At 36.4% G+C, this 20,181-nt stretch overlaps 1 protein-coding gene across 2 annotated transcripts in view; it reads left to right on the forward strand.

Annotated features, from left to right (window-relative positions):
* Window positions 1-460: 460 nt before the first annotated feature.
* Window positions 461-20,181, forward strand: part of KIAA1324L (KIAA1324 like) — a 200,001-nt gene continuing 180,280 nt past the window's right edge. For both annotated transcript variants that reach the window (XM_012550892.3, XM_031938631.1), the window contains exon 1: window positions 461-720. In XM_012550892.3, the coding sequence (XP_012406346.2) occupies window positions 529-720 (192 nt within the window). In that variant the 5' untranslated portion in view covers window positions 461-528. The remainder of the gene's footprint in view (window positions 721-20,181) is intronic.

The following is a 20,181-nucleotide window of genomic DNA, read 5'->3' on the forward strand; positions in this document are numbered from 1 at the left end:
TCAGCTGGTCAGAGAGGCTGCGACTGACTGCTTCTTCTAGGTCCCCCAGTTCCCACACCACCTGCTCCCCTCTCCCAGAGCAATACCCTCTTTAAAAGACAGCTATCCCATCCGTCCGCTCCCGCCATCTCCGCCAATCTTCCCCGCCTTCTGTGCCATCTCCGCGCGTCGCCAGCGCAGGGCCCTTTCCTTCCCCTCCCTCCTTCTCATTCTCACTCTCTCCCTCCCTCCCTCTCACCCCCGAACCCTCCCTCTTCTACGTGACGGAGGCGCCCAGCGCTATCAGCCTGGCAATCCCCGGGGGAAGCGGCAGCGGCTGGAGCAAAAACAGCAGTAGCGAGCGAAGGCCAGGAGGGGTGCGCACAGCAGAGAGAAGACTGAAGGCTGGCCGGCTCGCCCGCTCAGCTCCGCTCCCTGCCCGTCTGTGGCCGGCTGCAGAGCAGCTCCTGCGCCGCGCGAGGCATCTGGATCTTCCACCTCTCGGGAGGTTTCCTGCCTCTCCGCTTCCTCCCCAGCCTGGAGCTAGAGATGCAGCGGCTGGACACGGCTGCGGCGCTCAGGAGAAGCCGGGGGCTTTCTGCTCGGGCGCCCAGGCACGGGAGCTCGCGGGGCTGGAGCTCCGCTTGGCTCTGCTGCTGGGCGCTCGCTGCCGGCTGCCCGGCGGCTTGGGCTGTGGACCTAGCCGCCGCTTCCAGTCTCCCGTTACCTCCTTGCCAAGAGGTGAGCAGCGCCTGCCCGATTCACTTAGTGCGTCCTTTACCTGGGGAGAGAGAGAGAGAGAGAGAGTGTGTGTGTATGTGTGTGTGGTGTGTGTATGTGTGTATTTTTATATATGTGTGTTTCCCCTGGCTTGTTCCCACCCTCTAGTCCCGTCTTGTATGATCCGGGGTTTTCTCCGTTGTTAGGGTCAAGCTCGTCCTCTAGGCTGGCCACTCGGAGAGTGACTTATAATAATACTGATGTTTGTGTGTGTGCTGGGTTGGGGTGGGGGGTGGGTAATGATTTTTAAAATGTACACGTGCGTATTTGGGGTTTTTTGAGGGAGTCTGCAGTTTTCTCCCTCTATTTTTTATTTCTGGGCTTGGGGACTATGGGTTGAAAGAGAGAATTGTGGGCTGGAGATGAGGGAATCCCTTCTCCAGTGGGATTTGGGGTACCAGCTTCTCTTAATTCTCTATAGAGTATTGTATGTAGAGAACCCCTGCCTTATTCCCACCACTCACTCTCTTTTCCACTCCTCCTCACCACGCCTCCTCCTACAGGGTAAGCAGACTTGCTTAAGCTAATCTTTGGTGTTTATTGGGATTCTGATAAATGTGGAAAGTGACGGTTGTGTGTGTGTGTGTGTGTGTGTGTGTGTGTGTGTGTGTGTGTAGTAGAAGGAATAGAGTTCGGGATAATAGGAAAAGGCAGCTGTAACATTTTGCCTTTGGGAATTGCTAAATGCCCTGGCTGAAGAGGTTAACACTGTATTCTATTTCTGTCTCTATCTCTATCCATCTACATAATGTAATATTATTGTAACGGTGATGAGGGAAAGTCATTTTTTATTATAGATACTAGGCTTTATTGTTTCCAGAATCTTTTTTGGGGGGGAGGAGTGTCACTGGCTACTAACATTGGGTGTCTTTTTTTCTTTTTTAGGGTTCAGAGAATTCATAACAAAAATAAATGACAGGAAACAGAATTTCCCACTTTGAGAGGTGATGGCAGTGGAGATGTGGGCAATGGAGATTCAGAGAGAGAAGCCTATTTTAGGAGGCTTGTGATGAATTAGAGTGACAGGTCAATTAATTTGCAGGCAAAAACAGATGAACTGATGGTTTTTCAGTGTAACAGGACCAGATCTATTCTCCACTTATTTCTGTAATATTCACATTTTATTCTAAATCTGAATAAGCAGGCATCTTATTCTGGACATCCTTGGGTGCCCATCTGTCTCCTTTCCCCAGTCATTTATGATGAAAAGATAGTCACTCACTATCAAGGTATCAGAGTAGACTGATCTGGACTAAAAAGAATAGAAAAATAAATAAGAGGAATGTCTATCAGCTCCCAGATGTACTTTAGTTGTGGAAATCTGTGGCTGATTTCAACAAGCAGCTGTGTTTAATTTGAGTTTATCAAGATCATTAAAAAACACACACACAACAAAAATACTCCCCCCCCCCCCATTCCAATTATCACGGGCCTAATCGTTAATCTCTCCGCTTCAGCTTTCATTTTAATCGTATCTAGAAAATAGTCTACTCTTCTAGCTTCTGACTAAAACTGCTTCTCCAAGGTTAGTCACATGAAAGAGAAAGCATGTTAAAAAAATTACAGATAAATATTGTATTTGTGTATATGAATACATATGCATGCATGTACACACACACACACACACACACACACACACATTTTTCAACTTCTCCAACCTTAACTTTCTTCCTGTTATTGGAACCTTTGCTACAGGAAACAGATTGATAGAAATGAATGAAGGTCAGGATAATGGCCCTGCAGGGGTTGTTGAAATGATGATGAATTAGTCACTATAACTTCAGCAGTCTTGTAGGTGAGAACACAGTCTGTACTGAGAGGAAAAGTAGATTAACTCAGTCTGGTGCCAAGGTTCAGAAAAAAGGACCAGAAAAAGAAAGGTCAATCAAGAATCAAGATTCAGGAAAGCTACATTCCTAGTCTTACCACTGACTAATCTTAAATCTAGTGTCTTAATTTTCTTTTTTTTAATTAACAAAATATATAGAAAGATTATATCATTGTAATGTGTCTTTACAGTTGTGTTTCTAGCCATGGTAATACGTGCTAGAAGGTATCTAGGAGGTTGCCAAAAGTAATTCTGCATGCGCAAGTGATCCCATTCTATCTTGCCCAGCAAATTGCTGCCTCCTCATTTCTAGTTTCTTACTAATCTTCAATACCTCCCATTCTATCGACTGCTTCATTACTGTCTGCAAACATGCCCATGTCTCCTCCACTTTCAAAAACCTCTTGATTGATCTGCCCATCCCTGCTAGCTATTATTTTATATTTCTCCTCTTTGAAAAGGCTGTCTACAACAAGTACCTCCACTCCTTTCTTCTCACTCTCTTAACTTTCTACAGCCTGGCTTCCAACCTCATCATTCAGCTGGAATTTCTCTCTTCAACAATATCAATAATCTAATGGCCTTTCTCAATCCTCATCCTTCTTAATCAGTCATTGACATTGTTAATCATCCTCTTCTCCTTGATACTTCCTTGGTTTTGATGATACTAGTTTATCCCAGATCTCTTCCTACTATTTGACCACTTTTTCTGTGTCTCCTTTATTAGATCGCCATTCAGTTCATTGTCATTGGCTGTGGGTATCCCACAGGTCACTGTGACCCTCTTCTAGTCTTCCCTTTTACTATTTTGTTTCAGGCCTTATGGATTCATTTGTATGCTGATCGTTTCCAGATGTACTTATCCAGCCCTAATCTTTCTCCTGACCTCCAGTGCAATTGCTCTAACTCCATAATGGACATTTTGAGCTGGATGTTTGTTAGAAATCTTAAGCTCAGTTTATCCAACAGTGAATTCATATTTACTTCTAACTCTCTCCTCTAGGTCTCAACATCTTTAGCTCCTCATTCTCTCTCACTCTCCTTGCTCCAACATCCATCCTAAAAGTTATAAAGTCCTAACATTTTTATCTCCATAATATCTCTCATGTATGTCCCCTTTCCTCCTCTAAAACCGCTACCCTTCTGGTTGAGACCCCCATTATCTCACATCTAAACTATTGCAAAAGCCTTCTACTTGTCATCTTCAAAAATTTCCCCACTCTACTCCATCCTCAGATGTAAAAATATTCCTATTCAATAAACTCCAGTGAACAAATCCAAGACCATCTTCAGTAATCCTGATTTATATCTTGCCACTGAACCCAGATGGCTGGAGGAGAAAATGAAGCTGGTAACTTTGCACAGCCCTCCCTCACTTAAATCTAATTCACTTGCCTGCCCTAGTGTCATCTCCTTCAGGAACAAAGGACAAATAAACTCCAGAGACTTGCTATTATCTCCAAGATCAGGGGAAAGTAATGAACATTTATATAGTGCCTTTTGTAAACTAGGGACTGTGCTATTATCTCATTTTACTTTTACAACAACTTTCAGAGGTGGGTTGCTGTATTATCCTCAATTTGCAATTGAGGAAACTGAGTCAAACAGGTTAAGTAATTTGCCCACGGTCTCATAGCTACTAAGTGAAGCTGTATGTGAACTCAGATCTTCCTGACTCTAGAACATGTACTCTATCCATCGTGTCACCTAGCTGCCAAATATTTTATGTTCAAATTCTTTCATAACTAGGCTCCTTCTTTTTAGTCTACTTGCAACTTCTCTCCTCCCCTTTCCTTTACCATACTCTGCAATGCCTTTCTTTGCATCCTCAGAGCTTAGCACAGTGCCTGATACATATTAGTTTTTTTTTTTTTTTTCTGAGACAATTAGGGTTAAAGTGACTTGCCTAGGATCACACAGCTAGGAGTATTAAGTGTCTGAGGTTTGATTTGAACTCAGGTCCTATTGACTTCCAGTGCTTCTACTGTGCTGTCTAGCTGCCCCTACATGTTAGATATTTAACAGATTATTGTTTCATAACTGACCATCGATGTTTTCTTTTGCCTGATCCTTGGTGCACTATCTTTGATGGGTCAAGGATTGACAATGGCTTTACAGTTAAGCAAAGTTCACTGAACCTTGTGGAGCTTGAACCTTCAATTAATTCAATTGCTTAATATAATTTGACTTATTTGTTGAGAATCTCAGACTAAGTAATCCTAATAAGTGCATAGCACTCTGAAGCTGGAATTTTTGATGTAGCCTCATCAATGAAGCTATGTGACCTTGCATGATCTGAGGTTTAGTGATCTGTAAAAGGAGGACAGTGATACTTGTGCTATCTACTCCACTGGGCTTTGATGGATCAGATGAGGTAATGTTTGTAAAATGGGATATCATCATAAAGGGCTTTATAAATATGAATAGTTTTGTTTAGTGTCAAGTTAGGAACAGAGTGAATATAATGAGTATAGGAAACCAGTTAGGAGAGGACATTATAATCAAGGACAGTGACAGATGATTGTGTGAAATTGGAAGTTATTGCCAACTATCAATTATGTGAGAGGGGAAGGAGCCTGGGTAAATTGAACCCAGGAACTGATAACCATTCTATTGAATTTTAGCCCATAGTTTTCATTACCCCCTTTCTCTCCCTTCCTTTTAAAACAAATTTATTATTATTTTTTATTTTTCTATGTTTGTTGTTGCAAAGCAATAAGAGTTAAGTCTAGAGTCATACAGCTAGTTAAATGTCAAATGACTGAGGCCAGATTTAATTCTCCAGGGCCAGAGCTATATCCACTGGATTTACTAGAATCCCAAATGCATTCTTTTTAAAACCAGCACTAATAAATTAACCTAATATGGTTTCTTATTAAACTTCATAAAATTTCCTTTCCTTTGACTTCCATATTTAGGTCATGTATCCACTTTGATCTTATCTTGGTAAATGGTATAAAATATTGGTCTATACTTATTTTCTGCCATAGTGCTTTTCAGTTTTTCCTTTTTCCTTTTTTCTTTTTTTTTTTTTTTTTTTTTTTTTTTTTTTTTTACCAAATACTGAATTCTTAATTCAAAGTATTAAATCTTTACCCTTCTAAAGTACAAGGTTACTATATTGATTTGCTTCTGTAACTAATTATAAAGGTATATGGAGCAATGAGATGACTAAGAAGGAACAGGAAGACTGAAAAAGGAATAGAAATGAAAGACTTTTGCACTAAGTTTCTGCACTGAGTATTTGACCATAGCACAATCAAGATTTGACCTGATTGATTGGAATCTCTAAAAAAGGAGACTAGAAAATGGGTCCTGGTGAGAAGCTAGAGAAAAGAAGACTGAGGTGAAATTGGTTGACTGTAGTTATCTGTCTCTTAAACAATGGAGTAATATAAAGAAAACACTATTTTAGAAAACTCAATTGGTGATCAAATCAATAAGATGAAAACAAAAATATAAACAGGAATGGAATGACTGACACTACAAAAATTATAGTCAGAGTAATACGAGCATATAAAGAGCATGGTTGAACTGCAAGGGTTAGTGACAACTGGAGTATCTAGTTTTTTAATGGTATAAAGTCTAGATAACAATGCAGAATCAAAGCAGTAGGTTTATTCTCTTTAGGCTTCTGAAGTGAAGCCAATAAAAATGTGAAACCAGTGATTACAATTAGGTACATCTCACATTATCTCAATGTCCTAATCTATAAAATGTGAATTTTAAAATGTGATCTAATGATATTATAAAGCTAAAATGAGATAAAACATATAAGTGAAAAGTATTATATAAATGTGAGAATGTTGTAAATTGAGCTATAGGAATAAAGGAATAAAACTGGTATTTCACAAATGATTCTGCATCAGTATAGTGGAGACAACAGGGATAGGCTAGTCTGAGTTAGAATGGCATTCAGAAATATTGGTTACATGAATAAGCCAGAAAAAGAAAGTAGAAAAGAAAACTGGTTGAGTTTGAGAGTTTGAACCAAGGCTAGAAGCTTTGGTCCAAATGGATGATGACTGCTTAAAAGAAAAAGAATTAGTAATTAAGTGACATTGGTCACATGCATTATTTAAATTGGGAAGCCAGTTACCTCTGTGTTTCCATCATAGGTGGTGTTATGTGACTATTGGCTTTTGACATATATATATGTATATATACACACATACATATATGTATGTGTATATACACACATGTATGTGTATATACACACATGTATGTGTATATTAGTTGATACCTACTAATACAAATATTTTTGTAACTTTTTTTCAGTCAAACATTTTTTTAAAAAGTCCTAGAGTTGAAAGATGCAATGTTTTGTTCAACAAATAGCAAGGAGATCATTATTACTGGATTGAAAAATAGGTAGCAGGGCATAAAGTATAAGAAAACTGGAAAGGGTGGGGCAAGGGCATAATAGCTTATGAAGGGCTTTTTAAGGCCAAACAGGCAATTTTGTATTTGATCTTGGAGATTTTTCTTTCTTTCCTGAGCCCTGTATGCATTGACCTTATCTTTAAAGGCCTTTTTTGAGTTAGTTCTTTTAGCTCCAATAAATCAGAAGATTTTGGGATAGAATAACTGCAGATTCTGCAAAGTCAAAAGGTATCTGGCAGGTAGAGAAATAGCCTTTTTGTGGGAAGACAGAGTACTTTATATAGTACTTTAAAAGCATTTTCTTCATAACCATTCTGTGAGGTGCATTGTATAAATGTTGCTAATTTCCAATTTATAAATGAGAAAACCAATATCCAGTTTCTGGAGGTAATTTGCCCAGGGTTATACAGCCAATGAATTCTATTCTGAGGTTCTGATCCAAGTCCTTTTGATTTCATATCCTTGATTCTTACCATAATAGTATGCTACCATACTGGGCCATGAGCTACTTAGAATAAAGCAAGCTAAGTTTCTGCTTTGGAATAGTAAACTATTTTCCCATGCCAGCAGAGGTAGAATTTCCTCTTAAAATTTGTCTACATTCTAAACAAAATTCTCATATTTTAGGCAAATGTGAGCAAAGTCTTCACACCATCAATATTTACAAAAACTGAGTTGACACATTCGTGAAGTGTCATATTTAAGCCCAGATGAAAATAGCACAGCACAGTACAGAATCTCCACTTTTCTTATTGTGCTAGGGCATCCTTCAGGAGAGGAGCAGAGCTTGTATTTTCTTATTCTTAGGAACCTCCATTATGGAATTTAAGAGATTATGGGTCAAGTGGTTCTTCTATCTGAATCTCTGGCACTGATACCAATCCAGCACTTGGAGAACCAGTTAGTCTCACAACTTTTCCTGACCACAAAATGCATTTTTTTGCCCTTCCCTCCCCCAGTTTCTGCACCACTTATCTGTACTTTACAATATGATACTTAATTATATACATTGTGTTGTTTTATATCATTGTCATATTTCCCTTACTAGATTTTAAATCTTCCTTACTTATTAGCCTGTTTGCAAGCTACTTGAGGATAGGTAAAACATTCTTTTATATTCCCAATATTTATTGGCTTCGATTGGTCATAAGTTTAGTAAAAAGTAATTGGAATTGTAGGAGATGTTTGGGGTAGAAAGATGGGTGAAGAGTGTGTGTGTATGTGTATGTGGTCTAGGTAGAAAATGCTTTTGAAGATTTTAAAAGACTTCTCTGTACCTATTAGCCGGGCAGCTGAATGTTGGAATGGGTAGAGCGCTGGCCTGGAGTCAGGAAAATCTGAGTTCAAATATGAGCTCAGGTACTTATATAGCTATATGATTCTGAGCAAGTCACTCAACTCTGCCTCAGTTTCCTCATCTGTACAATGAGATGGAGAAGGAAATAGCAAACCATTCTAGTTACCAACCCTCCCCTACCCACCCCCCAAAAAATCCCAAATAGGGTCACAAAGAGTTAGACATGACTGAAACTACCGAACAACAAAAATACAAATACTTTTTAGTAATCTACATTTTAAGTAGAAAATATTTTTGTAGACTTTAAAAAGACTTCTTTGAGAGAAAGGAGTATACTATTTGATATGATACCTTATGAAGCAAAGATTGTCATAGGTTTAGATATGGAAGTATTTCAGAATCGATTTCAAACTGATAATTTTTGACATACCAGGAAACTGAGCTCTAGAGAAGTTAAATTTTCTCTGAGTATAGCACTTATATTCTTTCTATGGTAATATATTGCCTCCTTGTAGGATCACTGATAGGTGAGAATGACTTGTTTCATTGAGGAAACTGAAACTTGACATATGGGAACATAAATTTTATGCTTTGTCTCATGGGGATGGGCACATACAGGTGAAGTTTTAAAAATAAGTGGGCAGAATAAGGATTGCTGTGCTTTTATTTATCTGGTAGGATCCTTATCAGAAATGTTGTAGGAGGGATTCATTCTTTGAATAAGACTGAGTTGCTTGCTTATATGATCTCTCTCAACTCTAAGATTCCATAAATTTGTGAACATGATACTTTGCTTCGGTTGAGCTAAAGTATAGAGTATTAACCAGAAGTTCCTTTCCAGGTAAGATCTTTAATTTGTTATTAGATATGGTGGGAAAGAGAAGTTGATAAGGAATGGCAGTCATTGCCACTATTTAATTCTGCTTTTTACAATTAAAAAAAGTTGGTATTTCTCTATGGAATTGTAGGGTGAGGCAGTGATGAGTATTGTATGAACAGCTTGGGTGGAAAATCTTCTGTACTCAATAATCAGTATACTTGTAAGCCTTAGGGAAAAGTCATTCTTAAAAAGAAGTATGAGAAGCATTTACATGAGAAAAGACTTGCTTAGTAAAGACTTCCCAGAAGCTTATTCCTCCTCTTTTCCCCTTTGAAGTAATTTGCTTTCAGAGGAAAAAAAGAACAGGATAATCAAAAAGGATAGGTTTGAAAAAAGCTAAGGGGTTTGGGTCTGGGTAGAGGCTATTTGCATGTTTTTAAAGTTAATGTAACTCTGGGGACTGTTGGTAAAGAAAGTTAGGTTGTATTACTTTGGTATTTGCAAAAGTAGTGGATTTTAAGTATGGAGGATATTTTGATGGAATACAAGTTCAGAATGATCCAGTAATATAATGCAGTTGCTACAAGGCCTGATTAAATCTTAGGCTATATTAATAAAAACAGAATATCTACATGGAAAAGTTGTAGTTGTGTTTTATTCTTTGATGGTGTGTACTATTGTTGTGTGTGTATTAGTGTTGCGTGTACTATTAAAAAATTTGTTTTCATTGCTATATTTTGATTTTACATCACCATTTCCAAATATATTCCTCCTCACTCCCATATATAGCGAGCCATCCATTTTAATTAGCAATAAAAAAAAAGAGAGAAAAAAGCTGCAATTAATATAGTCCAACCCATACTTAAAGGATAACTGTCATCTATATTATATCTAATGAGGAATTTTACTCAACAAATAGAAACTCTAGAATATAGTTATATGCTCAGTTTTCTATTTGGGCCCTCTACATGTAAAAAGAAGGGAGATGTGAGTACCTTGTTTTAAAGTCAACACTAACATGTTAATATTTGAAATGTTAGTTAACATGACTTAACATGTTAAAGTCAGGGGACAGAAATCAATCAATAAACATTTATTTAACATCTACTGTGCATCAGGCCCTGTGCTAAGCACTGAGGATGCAAAAAGAAGCAAAAAACTGTTTCTGTCCTCAAGAAGTTCATGGGCAATACAGTATGCAAACAAATATATATAAAGAGAACTCTATATGAGGAAAAAAAATTAACAGAATACAAGTGCTAGAATTAAGAGGGGTTGGGAAATGTTTCCTGTAGAAAGAGGGATTTAGTTGGGATTTAAAGGAAGTCAATATTTAGAGTAGAGGAGGGAGAGCATTCTAGACTTGGGGGACAGCCAAAGAAAATGCCTAAGGCCTACAGATCGAGTGTCTGGTTTGTGGAACTTCCAGGTAGCCAGTGCATTGGATTGGACAGTATGTGAGGGGGTAAGGTGTAAAAGGTAGAAGAGAGTTGGGTTTTGAAAGTTTTGAGTGCCAAAAAAGAGCAAGTAGTCCCATCTTCAGCTTTTACAGATGAGGAAATTGAAGCTTAAAGAAATTAAGCATTTTGCCCCAGCTTACACAGATAAATAATTGACAGAAGCAAGATTATCCTTTAAGGATAAGGATAAAAAGCCAATTCATTTTCTACTGTATAATTTCTCAGTTATATGAAGGTGGAGATTTAGTTTATAGTGGAAAATCATCTCTAAAAATCTTCCTGTTCCTTCTCATATTTTAGCAAGGACAACTTTCAACTTCAGGTCTCATATAGACCTTCCTTAATAGATTTTTTAGGAGATGAAAATGGAAGAATATTGGAAAAATGCAAATAAAAACAACTCTGATGCTGTGATAACTCACTGACTTGACAAATTTAGTCAATACCCTAATAGTTCAAATTAAAGCACTGGACGTTGAAGAGCTAATACAAAGATTTCTAAAAGTACTAAAAGTCACTGCTTATGAAACTGTGGAGTAGGCAAACTGTTACAATGGAAGAGTATTAAATATGGCTTGGAATAGTAGAATACTTATGTTCTTTGGTTCTGTGAGCTCACTTTTTTGGTGATACCCTAAAGATGTAATTGACAGAGAAAAAACCTGTTGATACAATATAGTCATAGCAGAATTATTTCTAATAGCCAATGTCTGTAGTCATATTGTGAGGCTAATGAGTGAGTGGAGAATGGCTGAAGAAATTGTGGTATATGAATGAAATGCAGTGCTGTTGTGCCATAAGAAAAACACGAAAATAAAGAATGCTAAAAAATACGGCAAAATATATGACATGACACAGACAAAGCAGAATCAAAACAATATGCATATTGACTATAATTATGTTAATATCAGTGACAACAAATTCCAGAAAGTTCACAGAGGAAAGAGTTCAGAAAGAAACATAGAAACAAATACTATTTTTGTGAATATCTTGTTAATTAATGTTTTGTAAATAAGTAAACTATGACTAATGGAATTAAGTTCTTGTTCATGCATTTGAATATTAAGTTTAGAATTAAAAAAATGACATAGCAACAGCTAGAAGATATAGTGGATATAACAACCACCCTGGAGTTAGGAGGACCTGAGTTCAAATGTGGCTTCAGACACAACACTTGTTACTTTGTGATCCTGGACAATGATTGCCTTGTCAAAAAACCCAAAGCAACCTATAGGTTATTAATTAATGATGTCTTCTTGCTTGCAAATAATTTAGTAATTATAAATATATATGTAATTGTTGGCTAATTATAAATTAAAATCATATTTTAATGCTCTCTGTATTTTTCCTCCCATTATTTTGCAATCTTTTCCTCCTTAAAGTAACTTAAATAAATACCTAACTATTTTAATACCAAAATAGGATTATTTGTATTTGTATTTGAAGCATCAATAACTTACATATGTGTAACATTTAAAATTTATCCTATATATATTATTCCATTTGATACTAACAATAACTATGTGAGAGTATTACTTATATTATTCCTATTTTAAAGATAAGAAAAATGAGGTTCAGAGAGGCTAGTTAACTTGTCCAGCTTCACACAGCTTGCAAGTTGTGAGGCAAGAGCAAAATCTCAGTCCTTGTGATTCCAAGTTTAGCATGCTATTCCTATACCACCCTTTTTTTTTCTAGTTGGTCTTCCTGATTATTACTTGAGTATCATTTAAGTTCTTCATGTGACCTCTTAAATGCTAAGGTTTTAAAGTTTATCATGTTATCATCATCACCATCAGTGATGAGAATAGACTTCTGCAGAAATGCTGGCAAATCTTTTCAAATTCATGACTACTTCTCATTCTTCCAGTTACATGTATAAATGTACTTGGGACAAGCTACTTCTCTTACCATTTAAAATTTTTTGATCCCAACATCTCGCACACAAATCTTTGAAGATTTTTTACCAACTTAAGTTGGTAGATTAAGTTACTAGTTACTTAGCTAGATTAAGTTACCAACTTTTCTGCATACTCATCTTCCTCTTTTGCTTTTCACAGTTTTGTGAAGTAGTGCTATTCATAATCTTCACTTATCTTACTTTTGCAATTAAATACATCCTCAAAATCCCTTCAACCCAGGTCATCACGTGTCTATATTTGGCAAAGAAATAGTTTATTGGCCAAGGTTGTTTTGAAGCTCTTTTGATCTCATTGTGGTGACTTTTATTATGCTTAAATTTCCCTGAGAAAAGATGATAACTGGAGTCACTTTTTACTTTTATTCCCTTTCAGTAGCTTTATAGGATGATAGATCTAGAATTTGAAGGGATCTGAGAGACCATTCTTCTTCTTCTTCTCCTCCTCCTCTACTTCCTTCTTCTCTTCCTCCTCTTCCACTTTCTCCTCCTCTTCCTCCTCCTCCTTTTCCTTTTTTCTCTCTCTCTCTCTTTTTGGCTGAGCTAATTGGGGTTGAGTGACTTGCCCAGGATCACACAGCTAGGAAGTGCCAAGTGTCTGAGGTTATATTTGAACTTGGGTCCTCCTGACTTCAGGACTGGTGCTCTATCCACTGTGAGCAAGGATTCTTCTTGACTCCAGGCACAGTAATCTGCATATTGAACCACCTAACTCCCTCTGTACCCAGCTAGTAAGTATCAAAAGCAGTGTATGAAACCAGGTCTTTCTGAGGTAAAATTTAGCATTTTAACCACTATGCTATACAGTTTCTTCATTAGGTGACCAGCACTTACCTTAATGTTGACAAGAGGTCTTAAAAATTGTGTTATTTCTAGAACCCTCTAATCTCTTTGTTTCCCTTGTCTACTATAATCACTGCAGAAAAGATAAAGAGATGAAACTGAAGGCTATTTATTATTGTTTATTATTATATTTATATTTTGTGGATCAGGTTGACCAAAGACTCATTCACTGATGCTTCTGCTTTTGAAACTTGGTGCACTTAGAAGAATTCCATTTTGGACATGACACATTTAAAAGATATTCCGGTATTCATTTAAGTTACCTTAAGGAGAAAAGAACTGCAAAATAACTGGAAACAATAGACAGCATTAAAATGTAATTTTATAACGTTTTGGTCATGTATAGTTATTGTGTATCTAATTTATATTTTAATGTATTTAACATCTACTGGTCATCCTGCCATCTAGGGGAGGGGGTGGGGGGGTAAGAGGTGAAAAATTGGAACAAGAGGTTTGGCAATTGTTAATGCTGTAAAGTTACCCATGCATATAACCTGTAAATAAAAGCCTATTAAATTAAAAAAAAAAGAACATAAAAAAATGTAATTTTAAAGGCAATCAAGAAGACATCATCAATTAACAAATTATATATAATTTTTTTTGACGGGGCAATTGGAATTGACTTGTTCAGGGTCATACATGGGCATCAGATACAGATTGAAAGATTTTCCAGACTAGTACAGTTGACCAGATCTTATGCTCTGCTGACTACTTTTATAGTTTCACATTCCAGGGTTACTGCGCAGTAAAGGGATACAATGTCTGTGGAATCAATAATAACAAAAATATCAGTCTGTATTTACTTAATACTTTCAAATTTTAAAAGCACTTTTTGTTTATACTATAGTTATATGAATTCAATGGAGAAAAGTATTTGTGAACTTATTTTTGTATTGATTTTAGAAGCTCTAAAAGGTATTATTTTAAAGATTTAACAAACTATTCAAGAAAGATAATAATAGCTCAAATTTACATAAAATTATAAGGTTTATAAAATACTTTATATGCATTATCCTACATAAGCATTGCACTAGCTCTGTGAGAGCAGTGCTATTATTATTAGTCTACTTTACAGATAAGAAAATTGAAGCTCTGAGAGGATATGTGATTTACCTAGGGCCACACAGCTCTCAAATGTCTGCAGCATAACTCAAACTGTTGTCTTCCTGACTCCAAATAAAATGCCTTCTCTACTATTCTAATTTTAGTTACTAATGAATTCAATGGAGAGAAATATTTGCTAAATTTTTGTATTTATTTCAGCAGCTCTAAAAAGAATGATCTTAAAGGCTTAAAAAAACCCAATATTTTTCTTATTGAGATGCTATAAAATGAAGTGCTTTCTTGTTAGAATTGTTTAAGCAGAAACTGGAAGGTCATTTGTGAGAATACAGAAGAGAGGGCCTTTTTTGGGACGGGTGATTGGACTAGCTTTTCCGTTAGGTACTTTAGAAGGATTAAGATGCCATATATGTCTCTTTTACAATTAGATATTCTCTGGAGAGTTGAAATGATTATCTATGATCTTACACTGTCATGTGTTATCAAATGTGTAATCAAAAAAAGATTTTTCTTTATTCTTTGGTTTGGTTCTGTGGATTTTTACTCCTTGATTCAAGCATAGTCTGAAATTTATCTTAAGTTCAATCCATAGTTTCTGTGTGTTCTGTACTAGTCACTATTTCCTTAGGAGTCGTTCCTGATTTGAAAATATTGTACCAGAGTTGGGCCAATCATTTCTTTAAGGGTTGGTGAAGTAAGCAGCAGGGGCAGTCCTGTGGTGAAGTGGATAGAGTGCTGGGCCTGGTGTCAAGAGAATCTCAGTTGAAATTCAACACCAGACACTTACTAATTCTGTGAATGAGCTGGCCAAGTTACTTAACCCTGTTTGCCTTAGTTCCTCATCTATAAAATGAGCTGGAGAAGGAGATGGCAAGCCATTCTATTTTCTTTGCCTGGAAAATCCCAAATGGGGTCATGAAGATCTGAATACAATTGAAAAATGACTGAATAACAACATTATTAGCATGGAATTAGGCATTGATTAGATTATAGATATACATATTAGGAGCATAGTTTTAGAGATATAAGGGAATTTAGGAGCGAGAAGGGACCTTAGGAGTCATCTGGTCCAATCCCCTCATTTTACAAATGAGGAAACCAAGGCAAAGTGACTTGCTCAAAATCATACTGATAGTATCAAGACTGGGATTTGAATCCAGGTTTTTTGATTCCAAATCCATAGCTCCTATACCTGTATCATGATGCTTCTAAAAGTGTATCCTAGAAAGTACAACAGAACAGATAAATTTATTGAGCTATCATTTTAGGAAAGTCAGCTTGACTGAAGCGGAAGAAGATTTGATGAAATATGGTTATATTTATGAAATTAGTAGGCTCATTCCCTGGGCCCTTATATATATTTTAAAAACTCCAGAAGAAGTTGATGTTGGATTGAAAATAGATATCCAGATCTATAGAATACAATAATAATTTCTTAATCATCTACAATGGATTGTGTTAGGTATTTAGGATAAGAAAATAAATGAAAGCCTCCATCTTTGAGAAGTCAACATTTTATTAGGGGAATGCTAGGAGGAAGAGAGCACAAGTAGGGTAATAAAGATCAAGATACTCCTCCGGGAGGTTAATATGACATGGTTCTTGAGCTAAACCTTGGAGGAAGCTAAGTGTTGAGGGAAGAAGAGGTGAAGAAGGATTGTATCACAACCATGGGGTCCAGTCCTATGCAAAAGCCCCAAAGTAGGAGATGATACATCACATTCAAGAAGTAAAAATTGAGAACATCACCTTGAAGGGAGAAGAGACTAGAAGCAGTCAGTCCAATGAAAAGGTGATTCAAGTAGCCTTGGTGAAAGATGATGAGGGATTGAGCAAAAGTGGTGTCAGTGAAGAAAATGACATATTGACATGACACATATGAAAGATGTGTAAAAGTAGAATTGATGAGTTGACCTAAATGATCATTTCTATGATGGTGGTTGAATAGCTCTGTGGATGAATTTGCTTATTATATGAGTTTATTTACTATAGTCTTGATAACGAGGAGACTTGCATTTATTATCTATGATTCAGGAAAAAAGATGGCAATCAATTCCAACAATTGAGTTTCATATCCTTGGTGAGCAAAATGAAGGCAGTTCAGGGCTTTAAGGCCCAAATATAATTCTGTGAATTGATGTGGAACAGAATCAGGACACATGAAGGAGAGCTGTTAGGTATGCATTCCTATTAGTAGAGAGAGCATAGAATGTTCTTTAAGTTAAAGAATTGTAAATTTCCTGACACTTTTTTCCTGTTTCATAGAATTACTGATTTAAGGGTGAGAGGTACCTCAGAGGTCCATCCCTAATTTTACAGATGAGGAAACTGAGTCCTGAAAAGATCTAAGTGACTTGTCTAGGTCATCATGGTACCCCCATGCATCAGAGGTGGGATTTGAATCCAGGTCTTTGGGGAGACTGTATGATAAATTGGATAGGGCACTATACTTGGGATCACTAGGAACTTGGATTCAAATGCTGCCTCAGGCACTTAATTGCTGTGTGACCCTATCTAAGTCACTTAACTTTTCTCTGCCTCCATTTTCTCATCTGTAAAACAAGGAGGTTAGACTTGATATTTTCTAAGATCTTTTTCAGCTTTAAATATATGATCCTATGTCTCTGTGTACTGTAGCATACTGCCTATTTGGCATGCTTTTAAAAAACATTTCTGAACCACATTATTCTAATTAAAAAACAGAAGTAAATACTGAGCTTCTCAACACATTCAGTTTTCCCACAGGCAAAAATTAAGTGTTTATGGAGCAGAAACCAAGAAATTACTACTCTAGTGATCAATACTACTTATTACTGTTTGCTAGAAGAGCAGTAATATTGCCTTCATATGCATGAGAATGCCTGTGCAAAAAAAATTCTGTCAGTACTCCTTCTTGTGTTATTTCTTATATGTCCTATTGTTATTATTTGTTTATAGATTTAACTAGAATGAGCTGAGGATTTGGGGAAAGAGATAAGGTCTGGAGGTATGTTTTTAATTTTAGAAATCATAATTTAAGGCAAAAATGGAAAAGAAAAACTAGAATATGTCCAAAGGAGGGCAACTAAGTTGATAAAGGTCTGGAAAAGATGGCATATTAGGAGTGGTTGAAGCTTGGAGATAAAAAATATTTTTTGTGGAGGAACCATAACAACTGGCTTTAAATAACTGAAGATATATATATATATATATATATATTAGATGGAAGAGGGACTTGATTTCTGTATAATTCCAGATGTGTGGACAAGGATTAGTTAGGGAAGAGGATTAACATAAGGAAGACATGGCTAACAATTAGAACTGCCCTAAATGAAATGGGCTACTCTCTGTTATTGGAAGGATGCAAGAAGAGACTTGACTACTGTCTGTTTTAGTGTGGAATTAGACTAGAGAATCTCCAAATTCCTTTCTACTAATGAGATTTGATTCTGTGAAAAATCAACTTCATATTGGTTGGATTCTATGAAAAGTCAATTCCATATTTAACTCCTATCCAAGACTGGAGTTTTACTTATATGTTTTTCTTAACTGGAAAGATTGAGGGCAAATTGAAGAAGACAACAGAAGATGGGATGTATAGATGGTATCTTGGAAACAATGGACATAGTGGAGGATAGAAAGGCCTGGTATGCTATGATCAATGGGATCCCAAAGAGTCAGACATGACTGAACAACAATAATTTTTTTTTTTTTTTTTTGGTGAGGCAATTGGCATTAAATGACTTATTGAGTCATTTAATGATGCAGTGTCTGAGGTCGAATTTGAACTCAGATTCTCCTGACTCTAGGGCTGGTGCTCTATCCACTGCATCATCTAGTTGCCCCCAAATTTTTCTTAAAGAAAAACAAACTTGAATTCATTTTTTATGTGAATTAATTATTACTTTTTAGTTTAGTTTTTGGAATTCTTGTTTCCTCTACCCCTTCCCAATCTCATAAATCCTTTTACTTTGAAAAGTATTCCTTTGTTTCCTCAAAGTATTCTTCCCTTTCAGTAATCCTTCCCTTGCTATGGCTATGGCTTTTTCCCCTTCTGGGTGCTATTTATATCCCATCATTGGCCACCCAATTTTATCTCTATGGATGACAGCTTACTTGGTGATGCTGAGTGGCATTTGAGGGATTTTGCTCTGATATGGAATGCTCACTGGCTTCCACATTGTCCCTTTGTTACTTGTCTTTGGGAAAGAAAGCATTAAAATGAGTTAGAGAATGACTTTCTAACAGCTTCACCTGAAAATGGGGTCAAATAGTTAAGAGAATATAATGTTCTTTCTGTAGCAATCAAAATAAGATTGTTTTTAGAGTAATGAAATAGGTAAGCTTGGTAAGTAGAAACCTGCCAGTTTTCCTAAGGAAATAAATGTGAAGAAAAAGTTTCTGGAAATCATTCCAGTAAAACAGGAGGCAACCAATTGGGTATAGCAAAAAAAAAAAAATCAATGGCCTCAGACTCACCATATATTACTAGCTCTGCCTTTCTTACTTGAGTAAGTTATTTTGCTTTTGGAGTCTCAGTTCTTTCATCTGTAAAATGGGGTTCGAGTTGGTTGTTCTAGATGAACTCTAGGTCTCTTCCAGCTCTCATAAATTACAAGGAAATGAAAAAAGAAATTTACCACTATTTATACATGACCTGCTTTGCCAGGATGTTGTTAGTCCCTCAAATTTAGGTCAGTAGAAAAATTAACCATAAATTAACTCAATCACAGTCTGTAAAATCAAGGAGAATGTTTCAAGGACATGGAAATTTGCCCTGATTGTTATTATATTCACTAATTTCTTACTACAAACTCCTCAGTCCCATTCACCAAGCTGGCATCTTTGCATATAGCACAAATTTGGCAGTGGTGGTAGTAGAGGGGAGTGGGCAGACATGGGGGAGGTTGGAGGGCATGGGAAGTCATGTGGGTAGGAAGAAATTTCCACAGGATACTAATAAAGCTGTGAAAAGGTACTGGTTTTTGACAAAGCTTTCTGGGAAGGAAGTTAGCAAGATGCATCTGGCCTATGGAAATGTTTCTAAAATTTTCTCATTTGTCTCAAATGGATGCTTCTTTTCCTATGCAAGTTTAGCGTTGCAATGCTTGTGTTATTAAGATGTACCCTCATAAAAAAGTCTTAGTTGCAAAAAATGTTTTCTTTGGGAGGCTCTAAACAATATTGGTGCTACTTAATGTCTTGGTTAGAGGTATTAATACATGAAAGAATTCCCCGAACCTTATGCAAGACCTGCTAATGGTAGTCACATCTAGGGTGAGGAGGCGGGGAGGGAAGAAAAAAAAGTTTGCATATAATTTTATTATATATTTACAAGGAATAGCAAGTTTTACATAATAGATTTGTAAAATTTTATGTGCAATCATCTTTTTAAAATTATATTGTTATGGAATACTTGTTTTATGACATAACTTTTTAAAAATGTGAAATTTTAACATACTTCTGGAAAATTAAATATGTTCTCATTCATTTATGGCCAAAGTACATAAAAAATTTCCAATGAAAAAGTAGTCTAGAATAGCAGAAACTGTACTTGGTTAATGATTTGTCCTAGCTTTGGATATATCATTAATTCTGTCTATGACCAAGTTACTATTTCTGATGTCTTTAACTTAGAGGAGTTATTATTTTAGAATGTTATTTCAAATGAATAGGTGATTAATTTGGACAAATAAGTGTGAACAGGAACCAAACCCAACATTTTCTGATTGATATTCCATCCAATCTGAGTATCTTGATTCTAGGCCCTGGGCTTTGAGTAAAAAGACCCGAGTTCAATTGTGGCTTCATGCTTATTTATGTGCCTCCAAC

This window comes from Sarcophilus harrisii, chromosome 5 (genome assembly GCF_902635505.1).
Source record: "Sarcophilus harrisii chromosome 5, mSarHar1.11, whole genome shotgun sequence".
NCBI classification, from domain to species: domain Eukaryota; kingdom Metazoa; phylum Chordata; class Mammalia; order Dasyuromorphia; family Dasyuridae; genus Sarcophilus; species Sarcophilus harrisii.